The 14,150-nt window shown below is 39.9% G+C and overlaps 1 protein-coding gene across 1 annotated transcript; it reads left to right on the forward strand.

Annotated features, from left to right (window-relative positions):
• The first annotated feature begins 377 nt into the window (after positions 1–377).
• Positions 378–1,475, forward strand: LOC140858543 (uncharacterized). Its single transcript, XM_073259391.1, has 4 exons — positions 378–468; positions 629–730; positions 824–1,183; positions 1,285–1,475. Exons 2-4 carry the CDS (start codon positions 674–676, stop codon positions 1,360–1,362), a joined length of 495 nt encoding a protein of 164 aa, XP_073115492.1. The 5' UTR covers positions 378–468; positions 629–673; the 3' UTR covers positions 1,363–1,475.
• Positions 1,476–14,150: the final 12,675 nt, after the last annotated feature.

The raw sequence follows: 14,150 nt of genomic DNA on the forward strand, positions 1-14,150 counted from the left end.
GAGAAATTTAGAAAAACACAGAATAGCGGTGTTATGGTGGAAGCAGATGGAAAATCCTATTTTTTATAGAGCAAGTTTGTTCTCCCTCCATCCACTCATGATTTTGTAATGAAGTCTCTCAACCGCAAATGAAAAGAATATAGAGCACAATTGAAGAAGGACTATATGAGACAGGGTATGACAGAGAAGGAGGTTGCTAGGAATTGTCCTCCTGATGTACCCCGTCATCAGTGGATGGAGTTGGTTCATTATTGGTTCTCCGAGAGGGCACAGGTATATTATCTGCTTATTATCTTTTTTTCCTAAATATTTTATAAAAATATTTATTTTTATTATATATTATATATATAACAAGTTTTTTACTTTATTTTACAGACTTATTCTGCTATTGGTAGAGCTGCACGAGCAGCTCAGTCTGTTCCTCATACATCGGGGTCGAAGAGTTATGCACGACTCCGACAGGAGTTTGTATGTTCCTTAAACTTTCATAATTAACTTTTAATTTTTATGTTGAAATATTTATATAACTAATATCATTATGTATCGTGGACCATGTCTGTATCATGATACTCATATATTTTTTTAAATTATTATAACTGTTTGCTTAAAATTAAAATTATTTGTGTAGGTGGATGAGCATGGGAGGGAACCCGGACAAGTGGAGTTTTACCGGATGACTCATACTCATCAGGATGGTACTTTTGTTCGAGATGAGTCGAGAGATTTATATGTACGGCATTATTAATATTCTATTTTTTGCAATGATTTAAATTTAATTTTGTTAGCTATTAATGTATAACTCTTGTTTTCAAAAAAAATATAGGAGAGGGCTACATCTCTCATTGCGAAGCGTGACGACGAGTCCGCAGCATCTACGCAGCAGAGCCGTATCGAGGCCGAGGTGTTCACAGAGTTGATGGGACCAGAGCGCTACGGCCGAGTGAGGGGTTATGGAGTAGGAGTCACCCCCACTCAGTTATCTGAGGTTAGTAGATATACGCAGCATGCTGCAGCAGATGCTCAGGATTCACGCATTCGCAGACTCGAGGTGGAGATACAGGAGATTAGACAGAGTTGTGCCGTTGAGATGGAGGAGATGCGACAGAGCCGTGCCGAGATGCAGGCCATGAGGGGACAGATTGATCGCCTTACATCTTTATTAGAGATGTATGGTCCATCTCAGGTAAACACATATTATTAAATATATATTTTTGTATTAATTTAATGATTTATATATTTTTATTTATAGATATGCAAATCATGCTTTTGATATGTTTCTTGTAGGCTCCTGGCACATCAGGCACTCGTCGAGACAGCGGCACGTCACGTGGAGACAACGACGACCATCCGCCTGCGGATTGATATTATTTTATTTTTATTATATTTTTATATTTATTTATATTACTCTTGATTGTAATGGACGATTAGTACTTTATTTTTATTTATATAAAATAATATCTTTTGGTTTGGTTAAATTTGCTATTTAAGTTTGCTTTTGGTGTAAATGGTGGTGATTGTACAGGTGTGAATGGTGGTGATTGTACAGGTTTATGTTAGAATAATTGATATAATTTTATACAGAAATGTATGTATTTTTTTTTTGTATATAAAATCTGTATTTTTTTTTCCTCTTAAAACTTTTAACGACGCTTATAAGCGTCGTTAAAATAATTTTAACGACGCTTATAAGCGTCGTTAAAGATAAAAAAGCCGACGCTTCGAAAAGCGTCTTGGTAGAGTGGAGGACGCGGAGTCATTAACGATGCTAAAAAGCACCGTTAAAATTGAATTTTGCGACGCTTTAAAGCGTTGTTAGAAATATATTTAACGACGCTTATACGCGTCGTTAAAACAAGTTTAACGATGCTTATAAGCGTCGTTATAATTTAATTTTACGATGCTTTAAAGCGTCGTTAAAAAATAACGACGCTTTTAAAAAGCGTCGGCGCTTTTCATCTCCACTCTTACATAGGCGACGCTTTGATGATGCTTTTTGAAGCATCGTAAAGCTTAATAGCGACGCTTATTAGCATCGTAAAATAATATTAATAGCGTCGTTAATGACCATTTTCACTGCAGTGTATCCATGTTGGATCTAAGACATGCATATAATCTAAAAATAAAAATAAATATTAAGATCAGATCTCAATATCTTGTGCGGGTTAGACTGCACTGTAGTCGATGATCGTAGATCTGAATGATTTTTTTAGCCCTGCACATGCCCGACCTCCATAGGTACCCACATGAGGACTTATTCCGATCAGAGGTAGGTGATCTCCCTGGGGTGCTAGCTTTTTTGCAGAGATTTTCTCTTTAACGGCTGAAGTAGCTTCATCTCAAATCTCATAGACCCTCTAGAGATGGAGAAGAATAGGAGGAATAGGGAAGAGGAAGAGGCTAGGCGTCATAGTAGAATTTTTCTCTCTATTTTTTTCTCATACAATAGGCCTCCAACTTTTGGACCCTATTTATAAGGGGCATAGGGGATTGGGGTTTAGAGGAGGCACCACACATCTTACATGCCACAAATAAGGGGCATCCAAATTTTAACGCAAAAGGGAGGAGTGGCGTAAGAAAGAAATCATATCTGATTCTTTCTCATGCGCACTTCTTTCTCAATGTGTAAAAGAATATGATGGCACCATAAAACTTTCCATAGTCCCCTTGATATGTTTCCATCTTATCCTCATCTCTTGATTTGAATCAAATTCAAATTAGGAAGAGATAAGGATGATAACTCATCACATGTGTCGCCCACCTTTCTCTGTGCCCTCTCCTTTCACACAGAAACAATTCACACCAAACTATTTTTTCATGAGATGCTTTAGCATGGACACTAGGGCATGTACAAGGGGAGAGAGTCCCAGTGAGTTGGGATTCTAGGGTTTCTTATTTGGTCTCAATCCAAATCTGATTTGATTGAACCTAAAAAGAGGAAGGAACCTAATCCAATTAGAAATCTAATCTCCTCAATAAATTTTTAATCCAATTAGGAATTAACTGATCCAAAATCTTGATCAAATTAGAAATTAGTCTCTCTTGCATTCAGACTGGATCCAATCAAACCCAATCCAAATCAAACTGAATCCACTTCAATTAGATTTGATCCAAACCTTATTGCTCAATCAAATTGAGCTAATTAGCAATCCAATTACTAATTAATCCTTCTATAATTCACTAACACTTAGTGAATTATATAATTATAACTTTTGCTTAATTGATAATTATACCCATTAATGATTCATAATCGTTAATCAACCATCTGATCGAACAAGAACCTCTTTTATGTGTGATCTCATAGGTTTCACTTTATCTAGTAGTGAGATATATTATGATTTCCATCATAATATCATCAAAACTTCTTTTGATGGATTAGAACAATTTTAACTCTATACTTCAAGGGTCATCGATTATCAAGACGATGCTAGATGAGTCCCATAATCCACTAGTGACATCTAGCAGCATATAGTGGCAATCCAGCAGAATGAAATAATGAACCCTTAGGTGTAGTTATAGTGTGATTCAGTCCTTCTATCATGAGTCTCGACTAGATGGAGGTCATGAAAAACTCATCAAATCCCAACGTTAGTCACGTACCAGATTGGCTCGATTCGAATTCACTCGTGAGTTTCGTGAAAATTCTTTTCCAGTATTTACACTTGCTTTGGTCAAAGACTTTCTGAACTCAGTCTTGCAATCGCATAGAACTTCTCTTTTTCTATCAAGATTGATAGACTCCATCTAGATGCACCCTACTCCTAACAGCGAATCTAAACCCACCATAGCCAACATACACAGTAAGGACCCAAATGGCTAAGGATCAAGTACAGTCAAACTATAATAGCCTCACTGTAAATAGTCGATGTACCACAGGTCTAAGAACCACTCACACTACTGCAGCATCAGGAAGATCATTGATGAGTGAGTAGACATCCAAATAGTTTTTCATGTTGGTCATGCTCAATGCAAGTTATTCTCAAATAACCACCTACTCTCTCACCCCAGTATCCCAACACCACAGATCCGAGACTCATCTATCCAAAAGGAAGGTGATCTGTGCACCGATCTAAAGTGGATTGATCACTATCTTTCATTACGATCCTTTGATCGAGAGCATTTAGAAACTAACTACTAATAATGTATATCTCAAATTCTCTATACCTTGAGAATATACAAAATCATCTTTGTTAATTTTTAGGATAAATCATGGACACATAAATATGATTAAAATAAAATTATCTTTTATTAATAATAAATATATTATAAGTATAAAGTTATATTCTGAAATTACATAATGTGTCAACCAACAATTGACTTCCAAGGCACTCATCTAACAAATATATCATTTTAAATCTTGCTTTGCCATTCATAATTGTATAATTAAATCTTGCATTGCCATCCATATATAACTTCTTTAACATTATCCATGATCTACGGCGGATGGCGCACCACAGCAGACCTATCTCTAGACCCGTTAATTGATGTCAATCCTCTATTAGAGAGATCAGATATTATGTAAGACTGTTAGTTAGCATCTACAATGTATCACTAAAAAAATAATTCTCATCCAGCTGTACATAATAATGGGCTGGTCCGCTGGTCCCGTGAATGAAAAAAAATATAGATAAATTGATATAAAATTATTTTGAAAACTAGATAAATTATGTCAACCATAATTTTTAATCAAACCATTATAACGTTATTTCCTACTCCAAGCATACAAAATGCCATGTTGCTTTTATGAATGTGGTATAAAGTTGCTCAAGTGTATTATACTTCTTTTCCATCAAGAGAGAGAGGAAGGAAAGATTGTTGGGGTGTATGCCGAGTTAAGTCTTGAGCCATTCATTATATGCTCGAAGAAAAAGAGCCCTAATTATCAGAATACTTTCAAGAGGATGAAATATTAAGATTTCAGCACTCTTCAATGGATGCCGAATTGAATGCTCCAAGAATTCTCATACATGATGGCCAACATGAGGAGGTAGACTCAACTGATTTTGTTTTAAAGGACAATCTTATCCAAGAAGAAAAAGAAGAAAAAGAAGAGAAAAAGAGGAAAAAAGAGGAAAAAAAGAAAAAGATGGAAGAATCAGAAGAAAAATCTGAAGGATACCAGATATCTGAAAAAGCCGATGAGTAGTGCTAAGTATGTAATCCTTGAACCATTTTAGTTATTTATCTTGCATCATTTTAAATCTTGCATTTCCATCCATAATTATATAATTAATTTGATAAATCTATTTATTTTTATTTTCAGAGATTATACATCATGTCTTCCAGAGATCGGAGTCATGCCAGCTAAGGATGGAGCTGTGCCAGCCGAGGATAGAGCTCTCGAGGAGAGGGCGATCATGTGGCCACCTCACATAGTTCTGCACCTCTCATACCAGGCGATAAACTCTAACACTTTAGATATTCTCGTTTGTGTTATTTTATCCTTTGCTAACTAATATAATATTCTTTATATTAGATATTTTATGTTCAGGTTTGGATGATAGGAGGTCATCAGTGACCCCACAGTCACATGCAGCCACGATTGGCTCCCAAACACACTGCCATGGTCGAGGACCCGCCCGACTCATGGCACCTCCAACTTGGCTGGAGGATAGAGAGCTCATCTATGTTCAGTGCTGCTCATAAGTACTACAACTTCAATTAATATGTTTAGAATTTAGCCATTCTAGAATTAACATTTATTTTTCAAAATCAATTTTGCAACACGTTTAAAGAGCCTAGAGTATCTCATGTGGTTACCGACATCATTCAATGCTTGATACTGGGATAGATGAATGAGTTCTCCAACAAACCATCTGGAGCTCTTGATGCAGCCTGGGAGATATTTCAAATAAGTTAGAAATATTTAATTTTTAAATTCATGATATATTTGTATTCTACTTATTAATACATACTTTGATTTCATTTTGTAGGAGTACTATCGATTTGAGACTCTCCAGGATGAGGAGGCTGGCCATTGGACCTTCGATGAGGTGGCCACACGGAGGTTTCAAGATGACCTCTACAGGCTCAGACAGTTCACCATCGAGCATTCTGGTTCTTAGTCGCCATCGGATTGGAGGTCCTATAGAGATCACTGGATGTGGGCGGATGTATGGGAGGCCCTCTGCGATCAGTGAAGCAGCAAGGAGTACTCCAATAGACAGCAGAGGGTCTGACAGAATCGAACCATCCAGCAGGATCCGATCAAGCACACGGATAGCTCCATCAGCACACATGTTGTGATCGATAGATCGGTAAGAAATCTATACCAAAACTCTTCACTGAAACTATAAAAACTCTTATATATATATTTTAATTAATTTAATTTTATTATTTACTTATTATAGACACAGTAGCTGGGTCATCCACCAGGCCAGCTACAGTTGTGGGAGGCCACATACCAATCTAGGAGGACGGATGATTCTTAGATTCTAGGTCATGATAGATCACGGTAAAAATTTCAAATTATATTTATTAAGTTGTTACAGAATCTGATATGTATATTAGAACTAATGTATTTCTGAACCATGTAGGTGAATTATACGGAGTATGTCGTTGCGCGACACAGCGATGACCCATCCACTCAGGCCCTACATGACCTTGAGGGATGGCTCAAGGTCACCGAAGGGGTGAGTAGGAGTCGGGTCATAGGATTCGGCCATAGCTTCGATACTCCAGTGGCTCGATACTCTTCGATGTCCTCACAGGCCTCAACATCTCAAACTTGGAGTGATGCGCATGTGGAGAAGGTCATGGAGATTCTCTAAGATCCATAACTGCACGACCAGCTGGGCTCATTGTCCCAGCCATCATATCAGGTAATTTTATTAGTAAATTCTTTTACTTGTTTTAAATTTTTATATTTAAAAACATCACATATTTAGGCTTGAGTCGAAAAAAGAGATCTATAGCTTAAAAATTCAATCTAATCATCCAATTAATGGGCTGGAATTATCTATAGCTCCGTATCATCGAATGAAATATGTAGGAATAATCTGTTTGAGAATCAGAGAAGTATATCGAAAGATATGCCTCTGTATCAAAAGATATACCTCTGTATCAAAACTTATTAATAGAATATCTAGCTCTCTTTCACCAGCTGTTGGAGAGGAGTAGAAGGATGAGGAGGAGGACAACAAGGAGGATTTGACCTGATTTTTTTTCATTTTGATGTATTATATTTTTTTGATACTGTTTGTAAAATTATATAATTTATATTTTTAATATAATATAATTAGTTTTTTTATTTGTGATTGTCATATGATCCTTGAATTTTAATTATAATAGGTGTTAAGAACCATAATTGATTATGATTAATTAAAATAGATTTTAAAAAATATTATTATAACTTTTTTAAAAAAATAAAATTAACTATCACTGACAGCATTAGTGACAAAATAGCCATCGTTAATTTTTTAAAACTTTTTTAAAATTTGATTTAAAAATAAAAAAATAAATAGTGATGAAATTTAACCGTCAGAAATGCCATCACTAATAGCTGTTATTAGCGATGGTTAAAAAATCCATCGCTAATGGTGACAATTAGTGATAAAGGTTGTTCCGACCACCAAGCAAAGGTATTCCATCGCTAATACTATTACGACGACAAAACTACTATTAGCGATGGCAATTACCCATCGCTAATAGTAAAATTTCTTGAAGTGGAACTCAATTTGGGCCTTATAAAAGAGGCCAGATGGCTTGTGGAGTAGTAAGCAAGTCTGAGGATCATGGAGAGTGGCAAAGGATCTTCCTTGGGTGTTTTCGAGAGCATTGTAAGGGTTTAGTGCTTCTTGTTGAGAGAGAGATTGATGTATAAGGATTGAGAGGGTGTGATTTTCTCTTGTATTTGTTCTTTCTTTCGTAGCGAAGCTTGCATATCCCGTGGATGTAAGCCTTGGGCTAATCCACATATTTGATTGTCTTTATGTATCTCTCTTCTTCTTTTTTGTTGCGGTATCGACATCGTCATCCGGATTAGCAATCTTATGCAGGAGATCTATATTCCACACTCGTGAGGGATACTCCCAACAAGTGGTATTAGAGCATGCGGTTGTCTAGGTTATGGCGGTGTTGATCAAGATTGAAGAAGATGGAGAAGATAGGCTCAATCAAGATAGAGATCAATTGGTATAATGGAAAGAGCAATTTCTCCCTATGGCATGCGAGGGTGAAGGATGTGCTCATCTAACAAGAGTTGATTGATGCTCTTTTGTATGAGAAGAAGTTGACGATCATGGAGGAGAAGAGTTGGAAGTGGCATCAGATGCAGGTGGTGATACGATCTGTTTATACTTGATGGATACTGTAGTGATCCTGTGCTTAGCGAGACTTTTCCAGCAGCGATATAGATGAGGCTCAAAGAGATATACATGGTGAAGTCACTCACTAACACTCTCTTTCTCTGAAAGTAGTTCTATCAGCTGTAGATGAGCGAGAGACAGAGTATGTATGAGCATCTCAGCAACTTTCAAAAGATCCTCATTGATCTCCTTAGTGTTGGTGAGAAAGTTGAAGAGAAGATCAGGGTGTTGGTCTCGTTTTCATCGCTTTCTTCTTCTTTTGAGTCTTTGATGACTGCTCTTCTAGTAGAGGAGAGCACCATCAAGATGGATAAGGTCATTTTTGTATTTCTTCAGAGCAAGATTCTCAGGCAGAAGAATCGAGCTTCGAGTTCAGGCGGTGACTTGGCTTTGATGGTGATTGGAAGAGGTGGTGGCCGAGGATGAAGGGACAGAGGATTACAAGGTGGGCAGTCCAGATCCAAGTCAAGGGACTACAATAAGATCAGATGTTACAGGTGTGATGAGTTGAAGCATCGAGTCAGAGATTACCTACAGCTCAGAGATCGGGCAAAAGCTACTGTGGCGGTGGTCCAAGATAGCGATACAAAAGAAAGTGATGAAGTTCTTCTGATGTCTGATGAGGTATCTACTTCTTCTCTACAGTAGATTTTAGATTCTGTATGTTCGTATCATGTTTGTTGTAGAGAGAAGCTGTTTGACTTTCTAGAAAGCAGTGAGAGCATTGTTCATCTGACAGATGGATCGAGCTATGCGATCAAGGATATTGGGACTGTCAACTTACGGACTCATGATGGAGCAGTAAAAAAATTGAGTGAGATCCAATACATATCTAATTTTAGGAGTAATCTAATTTCACTGAACAGATTGGATTTAAGCAGCTATAGGTGGAGAGCTGATAATGGAATCCTGAAGGTTTTGTGTGGCAGTAGGATTATGCTAAAGAGGAAGAGGTATGGAGGATATTATCTCTTAGTAGGGAGCTCAGCAAGAGGTAAAACTTTTAGAGTCAATAGGAGCTTAGAGCGAGGTAGAGCTCTAGGTGTAGGTGGATTAGGCACGAGATGGAAGATTAAGAGGATGATAGGCGATATTGTAGGGTGAAGTTTCTATTACCATAGGAGGTTATCCCAAGCAGGTCTCAGATCAGACAGATCATAGTAGATATCGAGATAGGATCGAGCGGCTTGGCTCGACTCCCATATTTGTCTATTCATGAGCAGTCAGGTATTTGCCCTAAGATATGAGGACGAGATCATCTAGAAGCTCTTAAAGTTATGTGGAGGCCAAATATCAAGTCGAGGTAGAGATTGTTAGATTTTGATGCCTCAAAATTCGACCCACAGCAAAAAAGCCCACAGTAGAGAAGCCCAAGATAGAGGAGACCCACAGGCATGACCCACAGCCACACATAGGCCTATAGACTCAGCCTATGAGTGCCCAGGCTTGCTGGCACCCATGGCCACAGGTGCACGCGGCCCATAATGTGCAGGCCCGCAATGCGCAAGCCTGCAGTGTGCAACCCAAGATGCGCAACATGCGGTGCACACGCGGTCCACCGCACGACAGCATGGTGTAGGCACCGCACAGTCTACACGATATTTATCACGGTCCATGCACTATTTTATGTGATCGGGTAGCTAGGAAGGCTTGCGGGCATGATCGAACAAATGTGGAAGCATACAGGGGTGATCAAGCAGTCAAGAGAGTTTCTTGAGTCCTGTTAAGACTCTAATTTCGACTAGGACTCAATTTGGGCCCTATAAAAGAGGGCCGATGGCATGTGGAGCGATAAGCAAGCCTGAGGATCTTAGAGAGCAACAAAGGGTCTTCCTTGGGTGTTTTTTAAGAGCATTGTAAGGATATAGTGCTTCTTATTGAGAGAGAGATTGATGTATGAGGGTTAAGAGGGTGTGATATCTTTTGTATTTATTCTTTCTTTCATAATAAAGCTTGCATGCCCCACGAAGGTAAGTCTTGGACTGATTCACGTATTTGATTATGTCTTTATACATCTCTCTTCTTCTTTTTACTGCGGTGTCGACATCCTCATCTGCATTAGCGATCTTGGGTGGAGGATCCATATTCTGCACTTGTGAGAGATCCTCTCAACACTCATCTACCCACGGCTCCTTCCTCCTAGTCCCCTACCCGCTGCTCCTCTATCACCCTCCACCAACGACTACACCATGCCCCACACCCACTCACGGCTTGTCTATCCCCCATCTACCTATGGCCCCCTCTCCTCCACCCATGGTGCCCGTCGGTCCTCCACCCTCGATCCACAATCCACCACCACCACCTCCCCTCCCCCACCCTTGGTGGCTCCCCCCGCATGCGCTCGTGTTTCCCCCTTCCACCTTCCCCTGGCACACGTGAATCGTCCGCCTCCTGCAAACCCGTGGGTCCTCCACCAGCAGTCAACCCCCTTACCCGACGCCCGCGGCTTGTCCGTGCCACCACCCCCTGTAGCCACCCAAGGTCATCCCCCTTGGCCCTTTTGCGATCACCCCCACGGCCACCTGTGGGTTGTCGTCCCTCCCCCACCCGCCTATAGTTGCCCCCGTGCCCCCCTCCTTGCAGCCACCCGTGGTCATCCCCCCAACCCCCCGCTAGTCATTTGCCCACCCCCCTGCCCGTCTATGGCCACCCGTGGGTCTTCCGCCTCCCATCCCCACCCCCCGGCCCTCCCTGACCGAGCCCTTGGCCATGATGCCCGCCACCACCCGCGGCTCTTCCGTCCCCTCACATGTCGTGGGTCCTCTGCTCATGGTTACCCCTCCGCCAGTGCCTGCCTACGGTCACCCCCCATGCCACTGGTCCACACCGCTCCCCACTACCTGCGACTCTTCTGCCCCCTCGCATGCCCACAAATCCTTCGCTTGTGGTCATCCCTTCGCTAGTTGGAGAAGATTTTTTGAAAAAAAATTAATTTAATTATAAAAGCTGCCATCAATTCAATGTTAAAATATCTCTAATCTTTGAAATATTTATTGCACCACCTATGCATAAGTGTATTTGAATTGGTTAAAATCTGAGTGATCTATATTTAATCCAATGATCAGAAACACATAAATAGTAAAAAAATTAAAATATCCTATGAAGCACTGTAGCAAAACCCAAAAACTATTATCCAAGGAGCGTTGCATATAAGTGGGGTTGAGATGGAAAAATTGCGTAGATTTTTCCATGTCAACCTCAAATCACTTATGTCACAAAATCTGGAGCTTTATATCCGCAGGTTTTGTCGAGTTAGTTGAACAAAATTCATGCACGTCCCTATCTAAACCTAAAATTACTCATTGGTTCCTAAATTACAACCTTTATTTAACTTGGCAAATATTGTCTATATTAATCTGATGAAAAAAAAGAGATAAATCCATATTATCTTTTTTTCCTTTTTTTTTTTTTTGCATGGATGATTAAATAGTTTATATTTGTACTTATTGTTAAGAAACTGAGTCCCGTTGACTAGGTGCAAGCCAAGTTGGCTGGTGGAAAATATAATAATCTCTCTCTGCATGCCAAATGACTCGGTAACAATATTTGTAACTCTATCCAAATTGGTGGCTTTCTTTCCCTTGGTCCCTGATACCATTTTATGGAAAATTGCTAGGTTGGCTAGATGTTTTATTTGGGAAAGGACAAGATGATGGGGCAGAGCGAGCTTTATCATTCGCGATCAGGATGAGAGATTTTTGGCGATTGATGGTGTTGGGATAATTCAGCTAACTCCTCCGATTTTGATTTTCAATCGGCCTGACAAGCACGAACTGCCGACTATCGATCGGTTGGCCAACCAACAGTCGGCTATTCTCAACCTCTTTAGTAAACTCCGACAATGATGACTCAACTGATTTTAGACCGATGACCATCAACATACCAGAATTATCGATCGATGGTCATTCGGACTTCCACAATTACCGATATATAGTTGAAATATTCAGACTACCGACACAGAGTCGATATATCAGAAACCGCCAATGCAGAAAGTGCATAACGGCCAGAACATGATTAGTGGTAGGTATAATCGTCCATTCCACGATCACCTATTACTGAAATAAGCAGGTTCTACATGTCTAACCGTTACAAACGGTTATCAACAATTCATCTATAAAAGGAAGGTAAATGAGTAGCATTTGATAAGACAGTCTTTTGAGCTGATACTCTACCTCTCTAAATATTCATCTACTGTTCACCACTTTTCATTGATTTAATCATCGGAGGATCTCCGTCGGATATAATTTCAGTCAGTGTGGACTTCATTTTGCAGGTGTTCTTCACCGACGACGGACACAATAGGAGATTGGCCATTATAGATTAACACGCTAGAAAGGGGTCGAATATGAGAAATCATGCAAAAACTAGAGCCCAAAACAACTCTACAGGATCCGCGAGGCAATCTTCCCACCGGAAAGATCTCCTTCCCCTACCTCCAATGACAGAGCCCAGCTATTCACATCCTATAATCACTACGGATATACAAATTGCTGCTTTAATACAGCAAATGAAGGTATTGACAGAGGCGGTACATAGTCTCCAACAACAATAAACACAGCAACAGCAGCAGCTGTTGGTGGAAGAGTCGGTGGCTCATTCAGTGCCATCCAGGCACAGCCGCCGTCCTCCACGGCATTCACCCTCTTCATTTCTAGAACGACGACTGTCTCGATATTCACATCAAGTCGAGCAACAACTTTCTCGATATTCTTATCATGCCACTCATCATTCACGGCAATCTCCTTCTCTTTCCTGTGTACATAGCATCAAGAAGGGAAGAAGCTGTATGTACCTTCCATTTCTCTATCCTCAAGTTCTTCAGGAGATTCTATCCCTAGATTTTCTCAGCAACGGTGGCTCGATGACTACGAGCATAAATTCAAAGAGATCGACCACCAACTTATCCGACTCTAAGTGAAAAGTTGGAAGTCCTCCAACGACCTCGATTTTCATATTACCCAACCTCTCTCTCAGTATATCTTGAATGAGCCGATCTCGTCTCGATTCAAGATGCTGCAGATAGAGCCATACGATAGCTATACTGATTCAATTGATCATTTAGAGAGTTACAAGGCTCTTATGATGATCTAGGGGGCAACCGACGCCCTCCTATGCATTATTTTTTCGGTAACCATTTGGAAGACTACTCGAGCCTGGTATTCTGGACTTCAACTGAGAAGCATAAGTTCTTTCGAGTAGCTCAAACATTTGTTTGTGGCTCATTTTAGCACTAACCAGAATGTACCGTGGATATCAGATAGTCTCTTCTCTATCAAGCAAAGTGAGATAGAGATATTGAGAGATTTTGTGGTCCACTTTAATACGGCCACACTTAAGGTCAGGGACCTCAATGAAGATATGACCATCTCGATCATAAAGAGAGATCGAGGGGTCCATATTTACTTATTCTCTAGATAAAACTCTCTCTCGGACCTATGCTGAACTTTTGGAGTGCACCTACAAGTATATTTGCACAGACGAAGGTGCTTCTGATCGACGTCAGACAGAAAGAAAAGGTCAGAAAAAGAAACAAAAGAAAAATGAAGCTCCGATCGAATCAAGTCGGTCAGCAACCAATAAAGGAGCTTCACCCCATCGACAGAGTCCAAGAACGAATAATCATGGTCGCAGGTATGACTCCTATACTCTTCTTTCTGCTCTCCGTGTGCAGATTTTAATGGAGATCGAAGGAGAGGAGCATCTTCGACATCCCCCACTGATGAAAGTACCATCGAGGAGTCACGACAAGAAAAAGTATTGTCGATTTTATCGTGATCATGGTTACGATACCGAACAATATATTCAACTTAGGGATAAAATAGAAGTCTTGATCCGACGTGGCTACCT

Source organism: Elaeis guineensis, chromosome 6 (genome assembly GCF_000442705.2).
Source record: "Elaeis guineensis isolate ETL-2024a chromosome 6, EG11, whole genome shotgun sequence".
NCBI lineage: Eukaryota > Viridiplantae > Streptophyta > Magnoliopsida > Arecales > Arecaceae > Elaeis > Elaeis guineensis.